The 18,394-nt window shown below is 36.6% G+C and overlaps 2 protein-coding genes across 2 annotated transcripts; both read left to right on the top strand.

The window, feature by feature from the left end:
• Positions 1-3,036: 3,036 nt before the first annotated feature.
• Positions 3,037-4,693, top strand: LOC103415989 (serine/threonine-protein kinase UCN-like). The gene has a single exon (XM_008354267.4). It carries the CDS (start codon positions 3,173-3,175, stop codon positions 4,403-4,405), a length of 1,233 nt encoding a protein of 410 aa, XP_008352489.3. The 5' UTR covers positions 3,037-3,172; the 3' UTR covers positions 4,406-4,693.
• A 7,589-nt stretch (positions 4,694-12,282) lies between these two features.
• On the top strand, positions 12,283-17,614 carry LOC103415972 (uncharacterized). Its single transcript, XM_008354253.4, has 8 exons — positions 12,283-12,449; positions 12,912-13,923; positions 14,177-14,366; positions 14,788-14,891; positions 14,990-15,092; positions 15,189-15,496; positions 15,889-16,194; positions 16,770-17,614. The coding sequence occupies exons 2-8, from the start codon at positions 13,000-13,002 to the stop codon at positions 17,178-17,180; spliced, it is 2,346 nt and encodes a 781-aa protein (XP_008352475.3). The 5' UTR covers positions 12,283-12,449; positions 12,912-12,999; the 3' UTR covers positions 17,181-17,614.
• The last annotated feature ends 780 nt before the right edge of the window (positions 17,615-18,394 follow it).

Here is an 18,394-nt window from a genome sequence, read left to right as displayed (position 1 = left end):
TTAGACTGATATATATTCTTTCCCTCACCCGAAGGTAAATACCTTTTTAATACAACCGTCGGTGAAAGCAAACACACATAAACACATAAACATTGTCCCTATCAACATTTCATGCGCATTTTCTCTCTATGTCCTTATATTATGTGACACTCCTAATTAAGAACATCAAATTCAAGGCCCCGCAAAGAAATATGAACAACATAAAAGACAAGGGCATAGCTTGACTTGTGACTAATATAGCCAAAGTTCAGGAAGAGTAGTCCTTAATACATGCACCCAACCTTAACGCGACATACGACATTTCCCTAAATTTGATAAAACTTACTCTTAAGCAAATTATTCACTGTCGGCTAACTAATTAATAAAGGTCTCTTCATCTTATCTAATATTAATTGGTAGTGTAGCACACATGTTCACTTTAATTAAAAATGAAAATAACATAATTTAAAGAGAGAATAATTTTTTTAAATCAAGGAGAGTACTAGTTTAATCTTTAATAAAGCAGATAATATATCTATTGTCTATACATAAAATAATATTATATATAACTCAAGCGCTATTTAGTTAGTAACCTATATGAAGTTAACCACTCATATAGTCTCCCATTATGAGATTTCCAAATTGAGTGAAACTTTTGCAATAATGATCTAAGAATAAGGACTTAAGAACTGAGCTGTTCAAATCATGAGATTGTTTTGTGAAAAAAAATGTATAGATAATTAGTTCATGCTGTATTATAAGTTATTAACTAGCTAGCGCTTGTGTACTCTTCCGTAAATAAAGTATAAAGAATGTATTATTTCAAAAATTAATGCAATGAGTAAGAGAATAGGAAGGTGGCGACCGAGGACATTCCAACAACAAACCCTAGAAGCTTATAAATAATAGAGTGCACGTTGAGAATTTGCCTTAGATCATGGCAGCTCCCATGTGAGAACCGTACGTACAAACAATTTTCTTTGTCATTTCGTTTGGCTCTATGCATTTTTTTTGTTATGTCTTACACGTGTGTCCTCATTTCTTTTGCTTTCTTGGGGAAAAGCTCCCATCCACTTTAACCAACTCATTACACTAAGACCTCTAAATTTGGTAGAATAATTATATTTGTAATGGTACAAGCACCAGGTGCAATTATTTGTATATAAATACAGCCGAAATTAGATGATATTTGGTGCCTAAGTTGGCCCCCTTTGGAATCCTACGTAATATGTAGAAATCTACGTGCAAAGCATGACCTAATTATAAAAAATATCGTTTCAAAATAATTTGTATATTTATGGACTGAACAAAAAAAAATTGTTTCACAAATACTAATTTAAGTTGCGGTGTCTAATGCATGAAGTAAGTTACGTAACTTACGTTAGACCAACATTACAGGCGTGATAAAGATGAATAAAATGTTATCAGTGCACTACTTATACAACTTTCATGCCAAACGTGATACGAATGTTGATCCCGTGATGTGCTATGAAACGAGCCAAATTAACAACACGAGTATAACACTTCTATTTTAAACTTGAAATTATTTATCTTATGTCAAGCACTATATCTTATTTGTTGATTCATTTCAAAATATTTACATACATTTTCATTAACGAATAAATAAATATTGATACAGGTACTTATACATGGGGTGTGCTAGCTATTTACACACTTCTTTTTACTTAACACATACACCTCTCAAATTTTTTTCGTTGGATAAAAAAAATTGAAGAATATCAAATGAAGAAAATTAACAAGGAATGTGTGAGCCCTTATACATATCTACTACACTATATTTCCATATAGCTACTACATTACCAAAGTCATTAAGAGTTGGTGCGAAGTTGCTACAATTAATTTGTTAATTTAGTAACAAATGTAAGAACCACCATGTTGAATCAAAAAAAAGAAACTTGTAGATTTATAAAGCAATGGATGAACAGAAAAATGCGATGCTTTTAGAAAAGAAAAAGGTTGCGTCTTATAGGTTACTAGAGTTGGATTCTTTTTTCTTTTTGGTGAGAACTATAGCTGGATTCTCTCCTTATTTTGTTCTTACTTAACTTTTGATGAAGGCATATTACTTACAAATCTGGAAGGGCTGGTTTGATAGAGATGATTGATTTTGGTATATGATTATTTACTATATAGAAAGTATTTTAACAGAATAAATGAATGACAAATTTCTTATTTTTGTCCAAGTTAAAGGTTACTCATGAATAAAAGATATCTTACAATCCCAACAAAAATGATAACTAGAATTAAAAGGGAAAACTATTATTCACGAGTAACCTTTAACTTGGACAAAGTAAAAATTTGTGAATCATTATTTTCTTTAAAATATCTTTTATACAGTGATTCTTCTTTAAAAATAACTTAGATAAAGTAAGAAATTTGTGAATCCTCTCGATCAAACGAGACCTAAGAATTTTCTTCTGTATTTTCACGTCTACTATTAAACTCTAAAATACAAATAAGAAATGTTAGATTTGTAATTCCATGCAATGCATGCAAAAACTCACTAATTACTATTTTCGACAGCAAAAAGACTAAGCATTGCATTTTATCCGCAGAAGTGGTCAAATTGAAAGTTAAGCACAATACTATACAGCTGATTTGTAAGACAAATATAGAATTTTACTCAGCAAATCTGCTTTGAAATTCTTTTTAAAAGTCGTAGGTATAAGTGTATAACTACGTGTAAACTCACTACGCACATTATTTATAGATTTTTTTTTTCAATTCAAGTGATTCATTTTTATTTACAGAGATTTGAAAATAAAAAGGTGAAATTGAGACATCGAATGTAAAAGTTGATATTTTAGTTAAATTAAGAGGGAAAAAATCGATTTTTAGTGTACATACATCTCACTCTTCCCTCTAACCAGCTTGACTACATCTGTATCTGCATACTATTTTAATCTCTGGACTAGAAAAACACAAAAAAGAATTAAAACTAAAAATTAAAAATACACACAGATACATCAACCAACAATCACTACCCAAAAATACGCGCATAAAAACGAAAGAACAAATGGAAAAAGAAACCAAAACCAAAAGAAACGAAGCACGCATCATCTCCTTATATAAGCCAAAAACCAACGCTCTCAACCATCTCTCTCTCTTTCCCCTCTCTCTCTCTCTCTCTCTCTCTCTCTCTCTCTCTCTCTCTCTCGCTCTAGAACCAGCCATGGACGACTCGCCCTTACCTACAGAAACCTCGCCGGAGCTCGATCTCGAAAACCTCAGGGCCCTCAAAGTCTTAGGCAAGGGAGCAATGGGCACCGTTTTCTTAGTCCACGACCCGTCCTCTGACCCCTCCGCCCGCCGCCCGTTCGCTCTCAAAGTCGTTGACAAGTACTCGCTCCGCTCCAAGCTTGACGCCGAGCGCCGCGCCCGTTGGGAAATACAGGTCCTGACCCGACTATCCGCCCCGATCCCGCACCCGTTTCTGCCCTCCATCATGGGGTCCTTCGAGTCCGACGAGTTCATGGGATGGGCCGTCCCTTACTGTTCCGGCGGCGACCTCAACGTCCTCCGGTACCGGCAAAACGACCGCGTTTTTTCCCCCGCCGTGATCCGATTTTACTTGGCGGAGATCGTTTGCGCGCTCGACCACCTCCACAGCATGGGAATCGCCTACCGAGATTTAAAGCCCGAAAATGTCCTCATCCAGCAATCCGGTCACGTGACACTCACAGACTTCGACCTCTCGATTAGCCTCAAGCACCGGACCGCCAAGCCCAGCGACTCCGTTCCGGAAAACGACGTCCCGGAGATTCGCCGCAAACACCGGCGGAACTTGACACGTTGGATCACGATTATAAACGACAATCACAAGAACGGCGGCAGCGGGAAGGGGTTGAAGAAGGCCAAGTCGGCCCGAGTCAGCCCGATGAGTCGACGGAAGCTGAGTTTCTCGGACGGCGAACGCGCGAACTCGTTTGTCGGAACGGAAGAGTACGTATCCCCCGAGGTGGTGCGCGGGGAGGGCCACGAGTTCGCCGTTGACTGGTGGGCCCTCGGAATTCTAACTTACGAGGCGTTGTACGGTACGACGCCGTTCAAGGGGAAGAATCGGAAAGAGACATTTGGGAACGTCCTGACGAAGACGCCTGAGTTTATCGGGAAGCGGACGGCGCTAACGGACTTGATCGAGAGGCTGTTAAACAAGGACCCGATCAAGAGGCTAGGGTACCACCGGGGCGCGTGCGAGATCAAGGAGCACGAGTTCTTTCGCGGGGTCCGGTGGGAACTGCTGACGGAGGTTTCGCGGCCACCGTGCATTCCGTCGCGGGAGGATGGTGACGTAACGGATAAAACAACGGCTGGAGGGGGAGTGAGCGTGAGGGAGTATTTTCAAAAGTTACGGTCTCCCCCGTCGGTGCCGGCATCGCCGGATTGTCAACTAACGGAGTTCTGACGCACTTGCGTGAGTTTGCATGTGTAAGAAATACGGTAACTAAAAAAAGTGTATCCTCTTTGTATAGTATAACGGTAGATGCCCGTAACTTTAAATAGCAATAGATTATAGTTAGCTATAGATTCCAATAAAAAAAAAGCAAGAGACTTGTACTATATACGAATTCAAAACGGTGTATAACCTTTTTTCCCGGGTAATTTGGTACTCGTTCCACTGCGGCGCGTGTCTGCCATGCTCTCAAATTTTTGTTGTTGCGGAAGCGGAATGAATAAAATCTCATTAATCGAACTCCCGGCTTCCAATTACTATGATGCACAAGTATAGAAATAGCTGAATTTTGACAACTTCAATATACTTGTTCAAACACTGTTGCATCGCATAATCCACCTTAATTCTAAAGCATTTTTTATTTAATTTAACGTCACAGTTGATTCAATTATTCACGCACGAAATTTTGTTTGAGTGCAAAGGAAGTGGTGAAAAGATGGTTAAAGTTAAAAAAGGTTGGTTTTGAAATTGGAAAGCCCTTTGTGCAAGGTTCGTTTAACTTGAGCTTTAACTTGCTTTGATTCATTACCTTACAATGGAAAACTCGTCTTTCTTGAGTGAAAAGTTATTGGTAGGGTCAATAACTGTAATCGACATCATTTTACCTACCAAAAAGATAATTATAGTAACAACTAGTTTTGTTCCGTGAAGAGTGGTCTTATGGTAATTAACCGATGATCATCATAATTAGGAAACTATATATAGTTGGACAAGAAATTATGAATGGCCATTCCTTTTGCACGTGCTCAAGTTCATTGGCTTTGATTGCTTAAATTGATCGATTTTTTTTTTTTTAGAATGGTGCTATCTACACACTCATTTTACCTTTCACACACTCCTCTCAATTTCTATTAATCGAATGAAATGAAGAAGACTAATGAATAAAATTTAACAAGAGTCTACGAGTGATATAAAAAAGTGTGTGAATAATACTACCCTTTTTATATTGTTTTAGTTTACTAGTTTCTATAGTATGTAAATTGGGACTCAGCAGAATTAACTTTACTAGTTTATGGTCTGTAAACTTGGACTAACCAAGTGATTGGTTATAGCAGTGTGCTCTCTCATTTGTACCTAAATTTGAATTTCGCTTCTTATAGTTAAATGAATTTATTGTGGGATATCACTTATATCATAAATAAAAAACCTTGTTTCTCATCTACAAGTAGATTTTATGAGTTTGATATTGAATTGTGACGTTTTACAGTGACATGTTATTATTGTAGTGGGCGTATTGACATGTCATAAATATCTTTATAATTTTTTTTTATTAATTTCTAATAATGGTTGAAATATCTCTAAGCCAAAAGATAAAAAAAAAAAAAAAAAGAGCGACTCTAGCCTAATAAGGCTCTTCGTTTTGCAAGGATGGAGAGGGAATGTCTATCATATGCAGCCTTACTCTTGATTTGGAAAGAGACTGTTTTCACGAACCGAGCATGTGACTTTGGATCACAAAAGAGCAAGCTTTTTGTTGTGTCAAAGCTCTCAAATGGTTACTTGTATAAGGATTACAAATAAACGACTTACTTGTATACAGATTACAAATAAACTAGCAAAGAGGTTACTTGTATAAAGATGATCACTTTGGACACAAAAAAGGTGAGAGCTTATGTTATGATTTGGGGACAAAATGTTCTTAAATCACGCGGTTTATTAGTAAATTATGGTCTTAGTTCCAACTTTACGAAGCAATTCATACGACTTAATCCATGGCGCCCAATAGAAAGCTGTATTAGTAATGATTACAACTTTGTGAATAAAATTGCAATTTTTTGAACTTGAAAAGGAAATATTGGTAGGCCGAGAATTAGGGTTAAATTAACATAATATTCAGAGCCAGTGAGGCACCATATGAATATCTAGCCAGCAAATCCATGCATGGACCGTTTGGTGGTGAAGGCTTAAAGGGTACATTTGAATATAAAAAAGACAACCTCAAGCTAACAAAAATTTCTGTTTTGTGAAGGTCATAGTAACGTTTATCGTACACATAATTACCTTTGTGCAAAAAAATTGTTTTCATGACTCTACCCATTACATCATGTTCAATCATAAATGAACAATATTTCTGTTGTGACAAGACTTCTCAAAGGGTAACATTGAATATCATTTAGATAATGTGGGAAAATATGAGAAACCCGAAGCACAGGATCGATTATTTTTTCGATAATTCAGGGACCACTCGTGTGCAATAAAACTAGCTGTGGGAACTGTTGCAACTCCAGCTTTTGCGAGCAAGTGGATGAAATAGTTAGCCTTTAAAAATGGCGTTCTGCAAACTTTCCGAGGAGAAGATAATGGCAGTGGTAATTGTCTTTAGAGGATTTTCCACTAACATATATAGTGGTGGTGGATGAGATAATATCCTTTGGAGTTTGTAACAGTGAATCTGTCAATGAGCTCTTTGATAATGACAGTTTAAGGGGTAATTAGCCACAATAGATATGTTTTGACATGTGTTGAACTTTTGACCACACTTTTTAAGGATCGCTTTGATCAATTTTGCCTGTAAAAAGTCAAAAATGTCCTTCATGTGTACTAACATGCTACGGTTATCATATCGTTAGTAAAACCCTAGCTGTCTAGAACAAAACTTGAAGAAAAATTCTCTACCGTCAGCCTCTTGCTTTGGATTTGGGGTTGGTTGCAATCTTTTTGAAAATCATTATGGGTTGCTTCCGTTTCTCTTTCCGTTTACTTTGTTTGATGTAAAATTATCACCGTGAAACGCTGTAGTCGCTATAATAATCGTCGTTTTGGCCTACTCACACAGTAAACACAAGATTTGAATCCAGTTATCACCCTCGATGCAGAGTTGAAGTTGGAAGCCATATAAACACCAACCATCATTTTATCTAATTACCATATATAACTCTTTGACCGATCTTCATTGTCTTCCTCTGTTCCTCATATTCAATTCCCTTGGCACTATATCCCTAAGCAAACTTGTAATGGTTGTTCTTGCATAAGTTGATCATGGAAATTTAATTACCAAATGAGAGAGGCGCGAATTATATACTGATAGCACTCACGAGCATGATACAATAGCAAATTTAATTGCATTATTTTAAGTGATTGATCAGGTCAGTACTCTAACCCACCAATAATCCTAAAATTGAAGGGAATATTAATTTATCACCTTAATGAGTTTAGGGCAAAACCGGAATTACAGAAATAATTAACATATCTAGGGCACGTTTGCATAGGTGGCATAAAATCAATGGGTCTAACCTAATGACCAGGACTAATCTATGAAAAAAGTGAGTCTTAATGAAACAATTCCGGTACTGTTCACTTTTAAAGTTAAGGATTTTTTTGCCTAAAAAATCACTCATAGTATTATTTACTGCACCTTTATTTTGTCATTTTGATCTAAAGTTTTTGAGAATTTTTCGTTAATTTTCCTATGAAAAAATGGGAGAGGTTTTATATTCTCTTACAATACTGCTAATTTGCTAAACCAATCTTAACCAACTTTAACAAACGTATAATCAACCAATATTGAGCTGCCACGCGTTCGCTCAATCCTTCACACTATCATTAAGTTTGAACTTTCTGAAGTATCTGAATTTTTATGAAATGTGAATAATTTTTTTTACCCATGATTAAATGTATTCGAATTTACTTTAATCAAGGCCTTGTACTTGATGAGAGAGAGTGTATTATGTGTATTTTTTTCAGTTAAAAAGGTAAACAAAAGAATATAAAAGAGGAAAAGAAGAATAATATATTTACATCAATCATTTGTGCATGAACAATGTTAGCAAGATCAAATTTTTAGATCGATTTACAAATTATGTGATGTGCTATCAATAAGAAATAAGTATGTTAATTAACATTTAAGTAATAATTTAATTATCTCTCACTTAGGCTTCTAGGGTTTTCTCTACTAGCCATCTTTGGGCCTCTCATGTTTGAACTTTTGTGGAGGATCTTTTTTCTTTATGGGTTGAAAGCCTTTATGTTATTTCATTTATGTACTATTTTGCAATTGTTGCAACGAATAACTATTACTCATGCTTTGTTTGCATAAGTGACGTCTTCTTGATATACTTTAGTCTTTTTAGGACTACGTGCATACTTTGTAATATGTCCGTCAAAACTTGATTTTACTAATGTTTCTCTATCTTTGACCCCTAAAAAAAGATAGTCTCTCCTGGTCATTACCCTTGTAGGGCAGAATATAAGCACACATAAATTATAGAGATGTAGTAGGGTAGAGGAAGATCACATCAAGCAGAAAAATATCGAACTAGATTTCCTATGAATTATATATAAAAAACAAAGCCACAGTAGTATAGCAATTACAAAAAATGGAAATCCATAACAAAGACGACAATAGAATCAAAATATATACAATGTCAGTACTTGTTTGACAGTATATATAGCATCTGGTGCTGAAACCAAACAAGCAATGCTGGAATCAGATGCCAATCAGCATGCAATCAACACGAACATATTATTCTATTTGTCAGTAAATTTAGTGCCCCTGTGACTTTGAGGCCCCAAACACTGAATGAGTACTGAAAACCAAGTGCAATCTTTGTCTTCTACCTCTAGGCTCTAGGGTTAATTGGTTCATATATATCTGCGTTTTTATTAGGAACTGTTCTTGCGCCAAAAAACAACCCACTTTTTCCGGCCGTGCATGAATAGGACAAGAGTGAGGCTTTTATGTCTAACCCTAGCTACGCTAGCAGACAGTATCTATTTTCAGCTAAGAATAAAAAGAAAATGTACATGGTAAGCCTTTGGACAATGGATTTGCTCTTTACTTTCCTTCTTTTTTATTTTGTTTTTATTTTTTATCTTTACCATGGCTACAGGTATGGGAAACCTATCTCTGCATCATACCATGAGTTTTATTTTTGACGTTGAACATGGAATCTTTATATACTTGCACCATATTTTGTATGTTGTTTAAAGGGAAAAACTCATACTCAAGTTAAGGAAGCTTTATAGCTTTTAGACTATAGTCAAAGAAAAGCTTTTAGAATGTGACGATGATCACCAATAATTCCTATATATCTATATATATCTTTGTCCATCTCATCCAATAATGTGGTATATCTTATAGTACCACAATGCACCATGATGGTTTTGAGTGAGGAAAAAAAATTAGGTTTCCTTTCCGACGGTAGAACAACTATTAATTTTTTGTCGAGACATATAACAACCACATCCAATACAAGAAAGATATGTGGGCTCAACATTAGGGCTTTATTCTTGTCATACGCTGAATGAATAAGACGTAGTCTGCTCTAATAAGGTAACTGGACTTTTATGCCACTAAAGACATGGGCTATCCAGGCCACTCATAATAAGTCTTGCCATCAGACCATACCTTGTCCAACAGTGGCAGGGTACCGACTCTTCGGAGTCTCCCCTTGGGTGTCGGTGCACTTGTGCTCTTGTCAACGTGGACCTTTAGGACTACTAGCTAGTAGGATTGCGCCTACATTATCAAAGACTACATAGTATGCTCTGCAGCCTCCCCTCTCCGTTGTCGCTAGGGTTTCTTCCTTATAAAATAACCAAGTTAATAAGAGAAAACGATAATCGCCATTTATTACTTATAACTCTTGTTTCTCTCTACTACTTGTCTGACCTATTCATCAAAGGCCTTTTGGCAGACACCCTCCCCTTTGTTTAGTGTGTTCGTCTATTAGACTAATGATATTTGTTCTCTTATAGATGAACTTCCTCAAATCAACCGTGTACGAATTTAGGGTTATGAAAGGTCTTTCAATTAATAAGTAGTTTAATCAACTTTCAAAGCGTTTATTTATTAGGCTATCTTTTCAACTTAACAAAAGCAGACATGACCCACTTCTAAAAGCTTTTCTTTGACTAGTGTTTATCTTCTCCATAAATGTTTCAGCCATAAGAATTGCCAATATAGCCAAGGGGGACTCATAGCATAGAGTAGTTGAACGCATTCAATGACGTTACTATTTCATTTTAGTTATAACTCGCAAAATTATTAATATACCGTAGAAGTTGAATATTTTAATTATACCGTTTATTTTTATTATAACATGATATAATGCATCATATTGTGTTCCTAATACATAAAAAAATTTCTTTTTGTAGGCTTTTCATTCAAGAAGAGAAAAGTAAAAATATTCGTAGTAAATCACACTTTACATTCTTCACACTTAATTTACATTCGTCACACTTGCAAAGGAAGCTTTCTAATTAGCTTTAGTGTGAAATAGTTATGTGAAATCTTGGGTCTCCTTTATATAACTCGAAAGTAATTCCAATCAAGAGGGGAAGCAGAAACCAACGTAACTTAGACTTCTTTAGCATATAAAGTCCAAAGAAAAAAGAATATTGATTCGAGGAGGGATGTGCATGCAAGTGCAACCCAGCTCACAACTTGTTAGAATATTTCACAATGAAAAATTAAAAATGAGACTTTTTATTGACTTTTTGTCACCTTATAATTTTACACAATGTTTTCTAATATTAACACGGAAATTGACGTTAAACCGTCAGATGACAAAAAGTTCATAAAAAGTCCAGTTTTTTAAAGAGTCCCCTTAACATTTCTCTTTCACAATTTAATTACTTTCAAATGCATGTCAATCAAATTTATTCTCTAGGCCTAAAATAGTATCTAGCATAATATTGATATAAACAGCTGTTAGTCTACGTTTTAAGGTTGCAAGAATGTCTCTGAGTTTAGGAACTTGAAAGTAACTAGCACTTGCTAGTTTCTTGTAGGAAATATACAACTGTTTACGTAGGAATATTTTCGATATCAACATGGAGAAATTTTTCATTGTGATGGGGATACGAGTGGTACATCACGTGTTCTTATGTAAGCTGTGGGAAATTTTATTTTTTAAGTTATTAACTTTTTAACACATATATCCCACCCTATATATAGTGACACATGATATACCACCCGGTGTGCCAATACATTGAAATCTCTCTATCAATATAGGCATTAGGATAGGTAGTTTGTCTCGAAGAAAACCACATAGAACAAATCTCGCGCGGGGGAAGTGCCGCACATGACACAAACTAACGCCGACGTTTTTTTATTAGCATTACACAACTCTACTTACTATCAGCACCATTCTTCTAGACCAAGATAAACAAGGTTAGAAACGAAAGATTAATTAAAATATAGTTACCTTTTCCCAACATTTCCAAGTAAGGAAAACATTACTTCATTCCCAAATTCTATGCATATATATATGCATTAGATCTGGCAAACAGGTCTTGTTGTGTCATATCCGTTATCTTAATGAGTCGTGTCGTGTCAAACTCATTATCTTAACGGGTTCTTAACAAGTGACTTGATAACGACCCAGTTAGTTAAATGTCGTGTCGTTTCGTATCGGGTTAATGAGTCATGCAAGAAATTGTAATGCCTAATGTATAGACCTAACAAATGAGTTATATTCATGTCGTTTTCATATCATACTTGTTATCTTATCGAGTTCTTAACATGTAAACCGATAACGACCATTCATTAACAGGTTCTTAACGGGTGACTCAATATCCAAATCTTTAACGGATTGACTAAAAAAAAAAACGTTTTATTTACATGTTGAGCTAACGAGTCGTACAAGAAATTGACAGACCTGATAATATGCATAGGAAGTCCGTACCCAATGAAGTCATTCCTCAAACCAAAGTGGCCCTAAACTATCAACAAAAGAAATATATATTGGGCTTTCTCAAAAATAAGAAAACGAAAAACCAACCATTGGGCTTTCTACTTGTTTTTGGGCTTTTTTCTCCTCCCTTTCTGGTTTGGAGTCCATGTTGTTAATTAATTAACTATTTACCAGGAAAAAAAAAAAAAAACTAAAACACACGTTCCGTCACGCTCTCTCTCAAGCGTTTGGTTGCCGAAGCAACTAAAAATAAAAAACCTACTCGCGGCTTCTTCCTCCCGATTTCGGAGCTTCTCTCTCTTCCACTCTCTCTCTCTCTCTCTCTCTCTTTCCCCCCATTGAAGCACCTCCATACACAGGTATCGTTTCTCCCGTAATTATATATTTAATTATTTGAAAGTTAGTGCTTCCGTGCAAAATTCCTGAGCTTTTGATTACCTGCAATTTTCAATTTTCTACGATATAGGGTTTTTGGATAATTTCATGATTTAGCGATTTAGGGTTTCATTCTTCTGCAAAAGGCGTTTAATTTCTAATTGTTCTCAAAAACAAGTATTTCAATTTGCACCTTAGATCCTTTAACCCTGTGTACTGTTTTCTGGCTTTCGTAACTGCAAAAATTCAGATTTTTCTTAGTGAAATTAAAACACCCGAAAATGTGAAATTGTGAAGATGTGATTACGGCACATCGAAATTAAGTAAATCAAGCATACAGCGTATGTTAACGTTGCACATTGTGAATTATACGCATTATACTTGTGTTGGATCTTTCGGCACTACTGTATGCACGAACACTAACTGTGTGGTGTCATTTATGGCAGGGATTTGGGTCTGGAGTGACGGGTGTTGGAAATTGTTGTGGGCAGTTGGTTTTTGAGTTCCTAGTGAAGTTTTTTTCCGCGTAAGATAATGGCTAGAAGGTATGGTAGTGAATCGCGCGATGATGATATCAGAGGTGAATATCGTCGTCATAGTAGTAGAACTAAGCGTCATGATGAGCTTCGTAGAGATGTGGACAGGGAAAAGTCCACTGAGAGGGATCCCAGAGGCAGAGAAAGTTCTGATGAAGAAGGGGAGTTGATAGAGAGAGACAGGGGCAGCCAAAGGAATGAAAGAAAGTCTGAGAATGGGCGTAGAGAACGGGAAGAAGGTAGTTACCAGGATGAAAGGGAGAAACCACATAGGCGTAAGAGTGAACGTAGAGGCGTAGATACTGATGGTGGTCATAGAAGTAGGGGCCGAGTTTCGCATCACTGTTCAGAGCACAAGGATGAAAGGGATGAGCATAGAACATTAGAACGGAAAAAGGATAAAAGAGATGATGATCAGAGAAGGTTTCATAAAAACCAGGAAGATGAAAGACGAGAAGGAGAAGATAGAAGTTTGAGGGAAAATAATGGAAATTCAATACCTCAAGGACGGTTGCCAGAAGGAAAAATGAACGCTGATGTGGCAAATACAGGAAAGAGTGGTGGGGTTTACATTCCCCCATTTAAGTTGGCCCGTATGATGAAAGAGGTTGAAGATAAAAGCAGTGTTCAGTATCAGCGACTGACATGGGATGCCCTTCGAAAGAGCATTAATGGTCTCGTGAACAAGGTCAATGCTGCAAACATAAAAAATATAATTCCTGAAATTTTTGCTGAGAATCTGATTCGTGGAAGGGGCCTCTTTTGCCGTTCGTGTATGAAATCACAGATGGCATCTCCAGGTTTCACTGATGTGTTTGCAGCCTTGGTTGCTGTTGTCAACACGAAGTTTCCTGAGGTTGGCGAACTTTTGTTGAGAAGAATTGTCTTACAGCTTAAGAGAGCATTTAAACGGAATGACAAGGTGCGTTTTTTCTCCCATGCTTTGTTATTTTACTTCCACTCTTTTGTGTTTATTCTCATAAATTTCATGTCCACACATGCTGAGTATTGAGCCCTCGACTCAGCCTCCACTTTCATTTTTGAAAGGATGAGTTCACACAGCACCATCGCCCAAGGGCCGTTGGCTTGTTTAATAAAGTGTTGGAAGACATAATATATCTTTTACGTATATTGATTCTTATCCTCTTCTTTAATTGGCTCGACTCTGTGCTCAGCCGCAACTACTAGCTGCTGTTAAATTTATAGCTCATCTGGTCAACCAGCAAGTGGCTCATGAGATTATTGCCTTAGAATTGCTCACGGTTCTGTTGGAGAACCCTACAGATGACAGTGTTGAAGTTGCTGTTGGCTTTGTCACCGAGTGTGGATCATTACTGCAGGACCTTTCGCCTAAAGGGTTGCACGGTGGGTTTGCTGTTTGATTTGGTAACATTTATGTGCTTTTTGGGTTTTATTCATTAATATGATTTATGGGATTATGATCAATATGTTTCTATATGCTTATTATGCATTGCATCTTACTAATGTTTGGAAGTTTTACATAGCTAGATTATACAAATTGTTTTTCAGTTGTTTGTTTCCGCATGCTTATTGTGTATTGCATCTTACTAATAATTTTGATGATATGTAAGACAGATGTGCACCCATGTAAAATTGACTGAATTGGATTTTATTTTAAGTGCATTTTCGATCTGGTGACCTGGGTTCTGCTCTTGGTTACTCCACTGTCCCAATTATCTTGAACTTTATATTGCATAGGGTCCATGGTTCCTTTTCTTTTTCAGGGTGTTGTTGACATTGCTCTTATCATCTGTAACTTTTGCAGGCATCTTTGAGCGCTTTCGTGGAATTCTTCATGAGGGAGAAATAGACAAGAGAGTTCAATATCTGATTGAAAACTTATTTGCAATACGGAAAGCGAAGTTTCAGGTTTCGTGACTTGAGTCTATTTGTCTCTGTGATGGTAAACTATATAGCAACAAAGAACTCCGAGAGCTTACAATGTATTGTTTCATATCCATTTGCAGGGGCACCCAGCTGTTCGTCCAGAACTGGATCTTGTAGAGCAGGAAGACCAGTTGACACATGAAATTTCTCTTGAAGAGAAAATAGATTCAGAAGTTACCCTTGGTATGTCTTATGATGTTAATTTATTCATAGATTTTCTACTTTCCTACGGTTATATTCGTTAGAGATGTTAACGTTTTGATTTGTCTTCATTTTTAGATCTTTTCAAGGCCGATCCTGATTTCCTTGAGAACGAGAACCGATATGAAGAACTGAAGAAAACCATACTTGGTGAGGATTCTGAAGATGAAGAAGGTTCTGATGTAGCGTCAGATGGTGACGATGACGACGATGATGATGATGAAGAATCTGAGGAAGAGGATGAGGAGCAGATGCAAATAAGAGACGAGACAGAGACAAATCTTGTGAATCTTAGAAGAACCATCTATCTTACAATCATGTCCAGTGTAGATTTTGAGGAGGCGGGTCATAAGCTCCTGAAGATTAAACTTGAGCCTGGTCAAGAGGTGAGTGATACAAGTCATGCATGATGTAGTTATCTTATTCCACATGATAACTAGGAAACTGGATGTGTCTTTGTGCCATGCTTTGAATGAACTAAAATATTAGTATCAATGAAAAAACTGCTTGTGCTCGGCTAATCTGTTAACCACAATCTTATAATGTGAATTTTAATTATCCTAATATGAAGATTAATAGAAACTGAATACATTTGCAAATATATGAATCATGTTTAGACTCAAGAATGCAGCAATTTAACATCAAAGCTTTTGAAACTCCATGACTATATGGTATTTATCTTGATTGACTTTCAATTTTGTTGAAGAATGATAATCTTTATTATTTGACCTTGATTTCTCATATAAAAAAACAATCTTCTTGATTTGACCTTTTACAGATGGAACTATGTGTCATGCTTTTGGAATGTTGCAGTCAAGAAAGAACCTACCTCCGGTATTATGGTCTCTTGGGGCAAAGATTCTGCATGATCAACAAAGTCCACCAGGAAAATTTTGAGAAATGCTTTGTGCAACAGTATTCCATGATCCACCGGCTTGAGACAAATAAGTTACGGAATGTTGCAAAGTTTTTCGCCCATTTACTTGGCACAGACGCCCTTCCTTGGCATGTGTTGGCCTATATACGATTGACTGAAGAGGACACTACTTCATCTTCTCGTATTTTTATCAAGATCCTTTTCCAGGTAACAAAAGAGAAATTTGATATTTCGACATTTCTGTTTCGTGTTCTGAAGCCTACAATTGCTTGTTAGAATGTTGACAATTATTAGTTTACTTCTACCTCTGAAATAATTATTTTATTTCCAAATCTTTTTAACTCATTGACAATGATAAAGTCTGATTGAGAAAAAGAAGACGAAAAGATCAGCAGATATAAATATGTAATGTGGGTTGGTCTTGGTCAAGAATAGGTTCGAATCACAAATATATCTGATAGGTTGAGGGCTTGCTAACAATCATTAGTGACCTCTGCCTCTAATAAATCCTTGTCCATGTAAAATTTGTTTTGAATAACATGATGCAGGACTTAAGTTCATGTTTGTGTTTATTTTCTGAATCTTAGTGGTTTGAAATATCATTAGCTACCAAATTGACACCTGTTTCTGTGGCTAATTTCTTGAGTTATGATTTACTTCATTTGTCTGACGATTGTTTCTTAGAGAATGTTGACTTACAGATCCTGGCATCCGTTTGCTAGAGATTGTTTCTTAGAGAATATTGTACACGGTTGTGATTTTCCATTGTTTCTGGTGTGTAGGAATTGTCAGAGCATCTTGGCATCCGTTTGCTAAATGAGCGGCTCACAGATCCAGCAATGCAGGAATCTTATGATTCTATTTTCCCAAAGGATAATCCCAAGAACACCCGCTTTGCCATTAATTTTTTCACATCCATTGGGCTTGGTGGCATCACCGAGAACCTGCGCGAGTACTTGAAGCATATGCCACGACTCATTATGCAACAACAAAAACCAGTGTCTGACTCAGAATCAGATGAAGAATCTGGGAGCTCTAGTTCATCAGATTCGGGAACTAGTTCCGAGTCTGAATCAGAATCAGATTCATCAAGCTCTTCTGAAAGTGAGAGTGATAGGGACAAAAGACAGAAGAAGCGTAGGAGTGAAAGCAAGAGGGATGAAAGACACGAGAAGCGCAGGAGGAGAGATTAAAGTTTGTTTACTGCCTTGGAATTACGTATCACGTTTTTGGGTTATGATCTTAAGAAAATGAATATTTTTGCTTCCGCTTCTAGTTGCAAGGGTATATTGTTTTCGACTGATTCTGGTCTGATACCAGCCCCCTTCAAAACCTTGCTTGCCAAGCTCTATCTCCGGGATATTCGGTTTCTTCCTCCCTCTGCTCCTCGAGTGCTGGATGTACTCCTACCAAGGAAGAGGTTCTCCCTGAGTTGAAAATTTCGTCGTACCGGTTGGTGGAATATTATTACAGATGGTTGTAGGAATGCTGTGTAGATCATATAACTAGGTCTTGCTCTTTGCCAGTTCTAATTTCTGCAGCCTTTTAGTTATTGTACTAGTTTCCAGTTTTGACATTGTATGAGCAATATTCTATGAAAATTTTGAGCTTTTTTTTGGACAGAAAATTTGGAGCTCTCTCTCATGAGCCCTGTGAAAATCTGGGTGACTTGAAAGTGAATGAGAACGCGATAATCACTGTGTGCAGCTCCATTACCTTTCAAGCTACTCTTTAGTTTCAGCTTTGGTTAAAAGTTGACTCAACTCTGCAGTTTCTGCATTGCTACATATTTTGTGGTGCAAGCTGTAATGATATGCCACGTACTCGAGGGCTTACAACATGCTTAACGTGATCCCACACACCAAACGGTATCAATTGATGGTGGACAGACTAGGACACTTTACAACGAGGCTCAACCAATCACTTCAATGCTATGCTTAGTAGTTTATTTTAATTTTCCGTTTTTGTTGTAGTTGAAACTTTACTTTTATCTAATAGTCACTTGATTTTGATGGAATTACAATGTACTCGGTATACATGACATATTCTACAACACTATAACCCTTGCACTCTTCTCAGAAAGTAACCTCTAAGCATCAATGCTTCAATGTATCATTATGGAAAAAACTGCCGTTTGACCTCTAGAAATATTTTTTTGATAAATTAACTCGTGAATTATTTGAAATTAGTCAATTAACCCCTCACTGTCAAAGTCGATAAAATCTCATCTACTTTGCGGTCAAATATTGACTTGATTTTATCTTAAGAGTGAATCATGTGCTGGTCAACAAAGGGAATGAAAGGATGAAACCCTTCAAATATAACGGTGAGAGATTAATTAACTAATTTCAAATACTGTAGAGAATTAATTTACCAAAAAAATAGTTCAGGTGACTAATTTCAAGGG

The sequence above is a fragment of the Malus domestica genome, chromosome 03, assembly GCF_042453785.1.
Source record: "Malus domestica chromosome 03, GDT2T_hap1".
NCBI lineage: Eukaryota > Viridiplantae > Streptophyta > Magnoliopsida > Rosales > Rosaceae > Malus > Malus domestica.
Note: the sequence above shows the minus strand (reverse complement) of the source record. Positions and strands in the feature narration are given on the sequence as shown.